The sequence below is a fragment of the Haliaeetus leucocephalus genome, unplaced genomic scaffold (genome assembly GCF_000737465.1).
Source record: "Haliaeetus leucocephalus isolate CR32 unplaced genomic scaffold, Haliaeetus_leucocephalus-4.0 Scaffold76, whole genome shotgun sequence".
Taxonomy (NCBI): domain Eukaryota; kingdom Metazoa; phylum Chordata; class Aves; order Accipitriformes; family Accipitridae; genus Haliaeetus; species Haliaeetus leucocephalus.
Genome location: NW_010972512.1, coordinates 2,948,883 through 2,958,622, shown reverse-complemented (window position 1 = coordinate 2,958,622; position 9,740 = coordinate 2,948,883). Strand labels below are relative to the sequence as shown.

At 41.4% G+C, this 9,740-nt stretch overlaps 1 protein-coding gene across 1 annotated transcript; it reads right to left on the bottom strand.

The window, feature by feature from the left end:
- Positions 1 to 465: 465 nt before the first annotated feature.
- On the bottom strand, positions 466 to 7,835 carry SELE (selectin E). The gene is made up of 12 exons (XM_010581613.1): positions 7,687 to 7,835; positions 7,326 to 7,403; positions 6,499 to 6,885; positions 5,119 to 5,226; positions 4,807 to 4,992; positions 3,974 to 4,159; positions 3,682 to 3,867; positions 3,214 to 3,399; positions 2,123 to 2,230; positions 1,635 to 1,656; positions 1,442 to 1,514; positions 466 to 1,086 (listed from the first exon to the last, which is right to left on the bottom strand). Exons 2-11 carry the CDS (start codon positions 7,360 to 7,362, stop codon positions 1,457 to 1,459), a joined length of 1,464 nt encoding a protein of 487 aa, XP_010579915.1. The 5' UTR covers positions 7,363 to 7,403; positions 7,687 to 7,835; the 3' UTR covers positions 466 to 1,086; positions 1,442 to 1,456.
- Between the last annotated feature and the right edge of the window lie 1,905 nt (positions 7,836 to 9,740).

Below are 9,740 nucleotides of genomic sequence, written 5' to 3'. Positions count from 1 at the left end.
CCGTTACAAATAGGACAATACGTATCAGATTCTATGTCAGAGATTTTTAATTTATGATTATAACTTAAACATAACTTAAGTAAGACTTTCTCATTTGAAATCCTTTAACAGCATAATAAATCATACTTGCAATATATATACACAAATCTCAGGCTTCCATTTTATTTGTAAATCATATGCAGGCATGAAATCCTTACAAACACCTCTGAATTATTTTAAAATTACCTGGGCCCAGATCAATGGCCACAGACCTACTCAGGAACAAGTATTTTACAATACATTTACAGTTAATAGCACAGAAATATCCACAGTAAAAAATGCACAATTAAATATTTATGTATACACCTGTATTACAGTGCATAATCCCACAGGGATAAGATCATTTCAGATCTAGTTGCTGCATTCAGAAACCAGAGTACCTAGTATATGCACTATGATTCCCTAGTGCTATTACAAAAAAAAAAAAAGAAAAAGAAAAAAAAAAAAGGAAGTGTTTAAAGTCCCTAAGCTTTCTGAGACATGCAGCAGAAACCCAAATAATGGCCCATATCATTACAGGCATATTTATGGACTAGGACATCCTCTTAAAATAAACTGACTTCGACAACAAACCAGATCAATGGTTTCAAAGCTATTCAATGAATATTTTTTTCATCCCAATTACTCTGTTTCTACAAGTATAACCCATATGACTCCAGAGAAGACATCTCCAGCAGTGTAGTAAGTGATGTGAAATAATGCATGTCTTCACCTCACCTAGGTACCTTTGAGTAGACCAGAGGAGAAACCAGCCTCCTCTTTAGGCAGCAGCTTACTATTTGCTCACCATCTGGACAAGAGATGGCAAGCTCCCAGTTTTGATAACTACATGACTGAATGTAGACAGTATTTTGCCAGAAGGCCAGAGTTTTACTCTGTGCTTGTCTTCAGTGGAAATACCAGACAGCTTGGATTCAAAATTTCTGAACAATACACAAGGTCAATCATCTTGTCAGCAAGCGGTAAAAACATCTGGACAGCTGCTGATTTGCATGCAGTTTCATTCTCCAGAAATCTCTGAGACGTAAGTAAAGAAGGCTTCAGTTCCTGCAGAGAGAACGAAATTCCTCTATAAATTGGAAAGTTGGCATAGATTTGTATTTGCTCTCATTTCAGAGGAACTTTGTATGCAGCAGGTAGCAAAAATGCACAAAAGTGTTCCTAATACTATATGCAGCTGGACAGAATGCTAAGCACAATCATCCTTAAGAAGCTGAATAACCATTTCTAAAGCAATAAATCCATGAGTCTTGTTAAGAACTTTCATGCAATGCCAAGATGCCTATTAGGTACCCCAAAGCACATATTGCTATTTCAGCAATTGTATAGCAATTAACAGCTCTGATTGCTTGTGTGATTAAAAGGAAGACAATTTGTGAGTGCAGCTATCTCATGTGCTTACCTGAATCACCCAGAGTTAGACATTCTGGCCAGCACTTTGGAAACTACCTTCAGTGGTTAGGCTTTGGCAGCTACTATAAAAAAAAAACAGAAATGAAAAATACTTTCATGACAACTGGTTTATATCAAAAGGATTTTAGCAAAGTGATTGCAGTGTTTTTCATGGGTTTTTTTTTTTTTGAGATGGAACTTACCTGGAAGGAGTAAATTTCTTTGCTGCAAGAAGAATAAGAAAAGATATTAGCATTTCAAGATGAAGGCCCCATCATGCAAAATTTTTCTTCTACTAAAACCCCTCTCATTTCTGAATATCTGATAAAAAGCCATTATCTAGCAATAAATCTCACAGGCAGTTATTACTATGTTGTCATTAGCCCCATCTCAAATACCCATTCACTTTCTCTGGTAGTAATTACCAATAAATAAAATGTTGCTTTTTTCTTCTAATTCTTGTTTTCTAAATATTAATTTTTTTACTATTTTTTGTTTTAAAATGTTCATCCAAAAGCCAAACATGGCATGTATGCAGGCTTCTTGAAAATAACTTTGAAATTTCTTTAAGTATGGGAATTTTCATTTTTTCAAAAAGCGAGGTATTGGGGTTTGGAGGGGTGTTTTTTCCCTCCACTGAAAATTTTTCAGGAAGGTAAATAAAACCAGTGGACCCACTCCAATTGCTCACCTTTTCTTCGGAAACGTCTTGCAAGCCAAAGGAGGAATGATGCCGTGGACAACAGAGAGGCACTTGTGGCTGCTATGCCCACAGAGACATGGCTGACTTGTTCAGAAGCTGAGAGGATGAAAAAATTTCAGTGAGATCAAGAGTCACGTGTGGTCTTTGAAGCCCTCTCTATTTCTTCCTTTATCTTGTGCTTTTCAAGAGGAACCAGAATTGCAGCTTGTAACCCTTAAGTTTTCTCTTGCTGAGACAGGACACATTCTGTACACAAGGTAAAAAGCTGCATACTAAAAATTATCCCACCCATTGACAAAGCAACAGCAAGACAACAAGCTAGCTATACCAGGGTCTGTCTAACTTCCAGCCTCACATGACACTTTATGCTCATCTTTTATTTTTCATGTTTCAGTTCATATTTTAATTCTCACTGTCTTCCTCTTTGAGCAATCCTGTTGAGACCAATTAAATTATTCAAGGTTCTAAGTTCTGCTCAAGCAAATAAAGTGGAGTTGAGCTTTTAGAACCTCAAGCAAAAGCATTTCAGGCAGGGCAAGGATGTTCCTACTAAGGACAGTGACAGAGCTCTTAATGCCTTGAATGGGAAGGCAAGACTGAGACTTCTGACCTGTAAAATTACAGCCTTTGACAGAAAAGCTCTGTGAGGTCTTTTGGCCAAGGAGTTCACCCAAGAAACTATCACACCAAATTAACAAATCTATAAACTTTTCCTCTGAGAAACAGACTTATGGATGCAGATTTCACCACAAGGTTCTGTTTCTCCAGAAAAGCTTTTTTTCTTTATTCATATGGAAAAAGCTCAACATGAGAAATATTTTAATTAAAACCCAAACAAAACAACCCGAGATCAGCTTTTGGTTTTGGATAAGAAATGAACATTTTTCACCAAGACCTTTTAGGAATTTTCCCCTCTTCTATTTTCAAAAAAAATACTGAGAGATTTTGTTGGGCTTTTTAATTCATGGACTTCACTAGAAGTTCTGTCTCACTGTTGGTGTTACATCTTCCACCCTTCCATACCTCATTTGACTAGAAACCCAGGGCCACCTCTCTGTGGCTAGTCACAGGTAAAATACCTTCACATGTGGGCAGACTGGCACTCCAGTTTCCTGAATGATTGCACTCAAGAACATGAGAACCATTGAGCCTCCATCCTTCTAGACAGCTGAAGTGGCAGGCTGTGTTGTACGTGAAGTTCCCAGCACCATGTGAGCAATCCATAGAGCTTTTCTCAGGAGAGCTCAGTGGTTCACACTGTACAACTGAAATACAGAAAGAAATGGTTAAGAGTCATTAAGGACTTTCCTGTCTTTGGCCCTGTTTTTTGCACTAGTACATATACCCTGTTTTTTCAAATTCATTTGGCTTTGGGATGGGAGCAGTTCACAGAGCTGTGAGCAAGCATTTCTAAGGCAGGGCAAATCACAGCTGAAAACACGAGACAGCACAGAGTTTAGTTTGGAGCCAGGACCCTGTAGGAATATGGATTTCAGTGTGTTCTCCAGTGACAAGAAAACTGTATTTGCCAACCCAGTACATCCTACCTTTGCATTTTGGCACTGGCTCTGACCACTGTCCCTGTGCCGTGCACTCAATGCTGGATGGGCCATCCAGAACGTAGCCCTCGCTGCAGCGGAAATCACAACGCGAGCGATAGGCGAGATCTGCAGGAGCATGGTCACAGGTCACAAAGCCTTCTTCTGGCCAGGTTACAGCCTCACATCTCACAGCTGCAACACACAGATCATAACAGAAATCAGCACAGATGCCTCAGGAATTCAACACACCAATGCTGACAGCCCCAAGTGCTCAGGTGAGCAGGATAAGGAAAGGTACCTGCACAGGATGGCTGCTGCCTGTCCCAGGCCCCAGAAGACCCACACTGCAGTGTGGCTGGTCCTGTCAGGGCAAATCCTTCCTCACAGGTGAACTCACAGGTGGTACCCCAGGTGAGCTCCACAGAGGGATGGGAGCAGTTCACAGCACCATGAGCAGGCATTTCTAAGGCAGGACAGGTCACAGCTGAAATGCGTAAGAAACAGCACAGAGCTTAGCTTGCAATAAACCATAAAAAGTTTTTTTCTTTCCTGAAACTTAGCAACATATTGGCTAAATGGAAGCAGCTTTAAAAACGAGATCTACTATGCTGCCATTTCAGAAAGCAGATAGGAGTGGAAAGTCTCAAAATGGAAGACTGACTCTTAAAGCAAGGCTGCAAATTCATCTGCAGCTCATGACAGCAACTAGTTACAATCCAAAATTTTCCCATTTTGACTGCTGCTTGGTGATGTTTGATGCTTTTATTTGCTTCAAACAGTAGCTTATTCTAAGCTGAACACCTCAAAAATAATTCCTGCAGTCAGGACTAACTGGCCTGTTGTGAGCAGTCTCAAAGCTAGGTCATCTCCATTCCTTGTTCCCCACTAAGCGGTGGAAAAGTCTTTCCCTACAAGGAAATCTAGACCAGGGCCAGAACGTTCATCCTGCCTATTTAATCTCTTCAGGAGCAAAAAGACCTGTGTGCTGCAATAAAATAGCACCTTTACCACATAACTAATTACAAAGGAATGGGACAGAACTTCAATTTGTACCTACTAACAGAGCAGCACTCAATTTTACAGAGCTATGTATAATGTAGAAAGCTCACCTATCATGCTTGAGAAGCTCACCTTTGCATGCTGCAAGGGGGGTAGACCAGTCCCCAGAAGAGGTACAGTACACAGATTCCAATGCAGTCAGTTCATAGCCTTCCTCACACTGAACTGTGCAGGATGAGTTGTAGCTGAAGTTCTCCAATGGATGGTTACACTGGAGGCTCCCATGATCAGGTTTCTTTAGTGGATTACAACTCTCAACTTCAAAGAAACACAAGAACGTACACAGTCAGTCTCATTGGCTGAGCAGGTGAATCAACAAGCCAAACTGAACACTAGCTAGCATGAATATTGCCCTGGTTGAAAAGCAGGATGGAGTAATCTTACCAAACTCGCATTCAGGCCCATAGAATCCAGGGTTACAATGGCAAGTGTGATTGTTAATAGTCTCTATGCATTCTCCACGGCCACTGCAGAGAGATGGGTTGCAAGAAGCTGGGGGGGGGAAGAAAAAAATACAGCAAATTATAAAAGAATCATCAATTGCCACTAATGAAACCTGGCTACCACTTTGTTTATCTTTCTGGCACTAATCAAGCACTTTATATAGCAAAACAAACTGGAAATTCCATGACCACTTGTTCTCAGGTAGATAGTAGCAATATTTAAAATGCAAAAGGAACAATATACCGTAGGTGTGCTGGTTTTGGCTGGGATAGAGTTAATGGTCTTCACAGTAGCTAGTATGGGGCTATGTTTTGGATTTGAGCTGAAAACAGTGTCGATAACAGAGGGATGTTTTAGTTACTGCTGAGCAGTGCTTATACAGAGTCAAGGCCTTTTCTGCTTCTCACCCCACGCCACCAGCAAGTAGGCTGGGGGTGCACAAGAAGCTGGGAGGGGACACAGCTGGGACAGCTGACCCCAACTGACCAAAGGGATATTCCAGACTATATGATGTCATACTCAGTATATAAAGCTGGGGGAAGAAGGAACGGGGGATGCTTGGATTTATGGCGCTTGTCTTCCCAAGTAACCGTTACACGCAATGGAGCCCTGCTTTCCTGGAGATGGCTGAACACCTGCCTGCCGATGAGAAGTAGTGATGAATTCCTTGTTTTGCTTTGCTTGCATGTGCGGCTTTTCTTCACCTATTAAACTGTCTTTCAGCCCACGAGTTTTCTCACTTTTACCCTTCTGATTCCCTCCCCCCCAAGTGAGGGAGGTGAGTGAGCAGCTGCATGGTGCTTAATTGCCAGCTGGGGTTAAACCACAACAGTGGGGTAGGTAGAAATCCTCAACAGGTACATTCTTCATTAACTCACCACAGCTCTAATTTGGCTGATATTTCACTTGCATTTGTGTTTTGACCTAGCCTTAGCCATCTCTTACACAAAGTGTCTATCTAATCCAGTGGTCTATAGTCAGCAGGCAGACGCCTCCAAAAGGGCAATTCTTATCTAGCTGAGACACCCACTTGAGAGTGGAATGAAAGTCACCACCTGGAAGAGCCTGCTTCCCTCCACTGATTATAGAGAAGGTCTGGTGATTTGCGCATAAAAGATGTATAATATTTTGGGAGCTAAAAGCTAAGTGAGATCAATCCAGCTCTTGGAACAAGAACAACCTTAGCCCTGTAAGTAAGGATAAGCGTACAAGTGCTTACAGGGTCAGGTAGTTAATATGTAAGACTACGTTAACCAACTCATCCCACCCACCATCTCATCTCCACAGGGTCACACTAGAATGGCCGTTATCACACCATACCTGTGTAGCACAAGGCGACCTTCTTTTTTTCACACTGTTCATCATTCCATTTGCCGTCATCCTTCCCTCTTTTGATGTAGATTTCAACACAGTCTTCATTGTTCCCTTTGCCATTTGGCTCACCTGAAGCCCAGTTTTCTGCCTCTTCTGTTAGTTCTTTGTTAGTTCCAATCCAGGTCCATACCTCATTAATTTTTCTGATTCCAATCCAGTAGTAACCCGGATTGAAGGGTAAGAAGTTATTGAGATAGTTGATTTCGTCCTTATTCTGAATGGCAACCATGTTAGTATACCTCTTTTTGCACCACAGCTCTGCTTCCCTGTAGGTCATGTTTGTGTCTGAATAATGGTATGTCCAACAATTCACCCCCTGCAGTATTGTAAGTCCTAGAATGAAAAGATGTCAAAAAGTTGGTGTCTGACTTTTTCCCTCCTCTCTCTAGGAGAGGATATATAAAGCTCTATAAATATTGCAAACTTGCCAATATTTGAAACTGCTTAAAAAGTAGTGGCAATTATTTTATAAACAATCAACTGGCAAGCTTCAAAACAGGCATGTCAGCATCAATTGCAGGGACTTCAGCCTGTGAAACTACGTCTGATCACACAAGGCTTTGCAGACTTCATAGCAAACTACAGGAGCCAATTATGTATTTGACAGGCAAGCAGGGAAACATGCCATTCTAGCTAGAGGTTACTCTATGTGAACCTAGCCTCAACTTAATTAGGTCAGGTTCAAAAATTCTATTTAATTCTGAGCTCAAACAGAACAGTCACACTAATATTACCATTCAACTAGTTTTCTACACAGAGAAATACACACTTACCATAAGCAAGAAGAGATAGGAACCACAAGCAAATCATGTTTGACAGTTTTCTCTTCTCTTTATCTTTTAAGTGGATGGCTATGAGAGATCAAAGGAACACATTTGTAAAGAACAAATACTGACTTCTTAAAATTCAATAAAAAATATTGTCTATGCAATCTTTTCTACATACTTTTAAACAATTATTCTGAAGATTTAAGATTCCCATTTTTAAGAAATTATTAATTTTGTAACAGTTCTTAATATCAAGATAGCATTTAAATGTAAACAGCTTTTAAAGAACACTGACACAGAATTCTATCTGTCCAGTTTTCCTTTAGCTGAGCAATTAAACAGAATAACACTCTCCATTTATACTCACAGGTTGTAGTTGTGGTGGCTGGGTGGCAAAAGTCCTCCGCGATATTTCTCAGTGACTGATTTCTGTTGCTAAGTTGCTGAATATGGACTTGAAGATTAAGTTCAGCTCCAAGTGTCTGGACTGTGTAATCCCCTGCCTTTACTACAGCCTTTTATTCTCTCAGCTGGCCTGTCCTCCACAAGACGGGAAATTTCTTGTGGAAAAAAATTTCTTGGAAAATCCCGGGATCTGACCCTCCCACACATTAAGCCTGACACTTCGCCTTGCCAGATAAACCCTCCCACAAAGACACGCTGTGCTGACAAACTGCCAAGTGCTGCATTACATAGTTTTACTGACAGAAACACACAATTCCAGGATATGAGGAAGGACCAAGATGGTTAGCTTGAGTTAGTTGCATGAATAAGCAGATTCCAACTTTTTACCTAGCATAATGTTTTGCAGCAAGGTGCAGAAAGGCACCGACACTCAAAGCTGGATAACTAAGTTTGAGTAAAAGATGGAAACTGCAGCATTGGACAAGCCCTTCCTTGTGGATCACAGCATGCTGTGCAGAGTTCTCATTTGTGGTAAGGTTTGCCAGCCCAGAATGGCTAGTATTCTTCTAGAGTCTTGCTCACAATACAGATTCATCAGTCACTTGTAGCAGTCAAGCTTGGAATGCAGACTTAACTTTGAAGAGTCCCTTGGACCATGTGCTCCAATATCCCTGCCTCAATAGAGTTACAATTCTTGAACAGGTGCATATAATATTTCACGTGGACAAGACAATACACTAGTCTCATACTGAATTCATGCACATTTATCATGTATACACTAATTATACTACTGCATAGAGCAGTCACATGGTGTCCATGGTACAGAGACACATGCCTGAGTAATCATGGATACTTTGCTATAGTGGGTTGGTAAGCAGTCACAGGCTATTCAGAATGCAGCTGCATACATGAGAAGGCAGGAGGCATGAAGATCACTGATTCCTTGTACAATAGTCTTCTGGCTGCACCACTCCACTCTTCTCATGCATACCTTCACATGTATGTGTCGTGGTTTAACCCCAGCCAGCAACTAAGCACCACGCAGCTGCTCACTCACTCCCCCCCATCCAGTGGGATGGGGGAGAAAATCAGGAAAAGAAGTAAAACTCCTGGGTTGAGATAAGAATGATTTAATAGAACAGAAAAGAAGAAACTAATAATGATAATGATAACACTAATAAAATGACAACAGTAGTAATAAAAGGATTGAAATGTACAAATGATGCGCAGGGCAATTGCTCACCACCCGCCGACCGACACCCAGCCAGTCCCCGAGCGGTGATTCCTCCTGCCCCCCCACTTCCCAGTTCCTAAACTAGATGGGACGTCCCATGGTATGGAATACACTGTTGGCCAGTTTGGGTCAGGTGCCCTGGCTGGGCATGAGAAGCTGAAAAATCCTTGACTCTAGTCTAAACACTACTGAGCAACAACTGAAAACATCAGTGTTATCAACATTCTTCACATACTGAACTCAAAGCATAGCACTGTACCAGCTACTGGGAAGACAGTTAACTACATCCCAGCTGAAACCAGGACAGTATGCCACTTCAGTGATAAGGTAAGTGACTTGCCACACTACGTATAGAAGTAGTTCTGGATATTCTCACTTAAGTATCATTCTCACCTCTGTTACAGGAGGTCTCACAAGTACTGTTGAGGGCTGTAAGTAAGGAACGGACAACACGAGTAATAGACACATTAGCTCAGTTCTTAACCCTGTGCAAAGACATGACACTAGAAGCTTGTCACAGACTCCACATTCCCCAGCAGTCCCAACCCTGGTCGATACAAAGTGGTATTCCCTTGCGCCCTGATGAGCCACGTCACCCCATCCCTTGTTCCATGTCCACTCAGGCAGTTATTATGGAGGCTCCACCAGACAGTCCAGTTGCCAAACTGGTATTCCAGGCATAAAGATTCACCATTATGGGTGAGGTTTAACAAGACTAGCCATGCAAAGGACTCAACAAGGGTTGTCAGCAATAGGAGGACACAGGGTAGCATCCACTTCAT

Excerpts from the sequence above, each read along its gene's own strand:
- SELE (XM_010581613.1), bottom strand. The coding sequence starts at position 7,362 with ATGATTTGCTTGTGGTTCCTATCTCTTCTTGCTTATG. Across the intron at positions 4,993-5,118 it reads TGGGCCTGAATGCGAGTTTG|TTGAGAGTTGTAATCCACTA; the intron begins GTAAGATTACTC and ends GTTTCTTTGAAG. Across the intron at positions 4,160-4,806 it reads CCCCCTTGCAGCATGCAAAG|CTGTGACCTGTCCTGCCTTA; the intron begins GTGAGCTTCTCA and ends TACGCATTTCAG.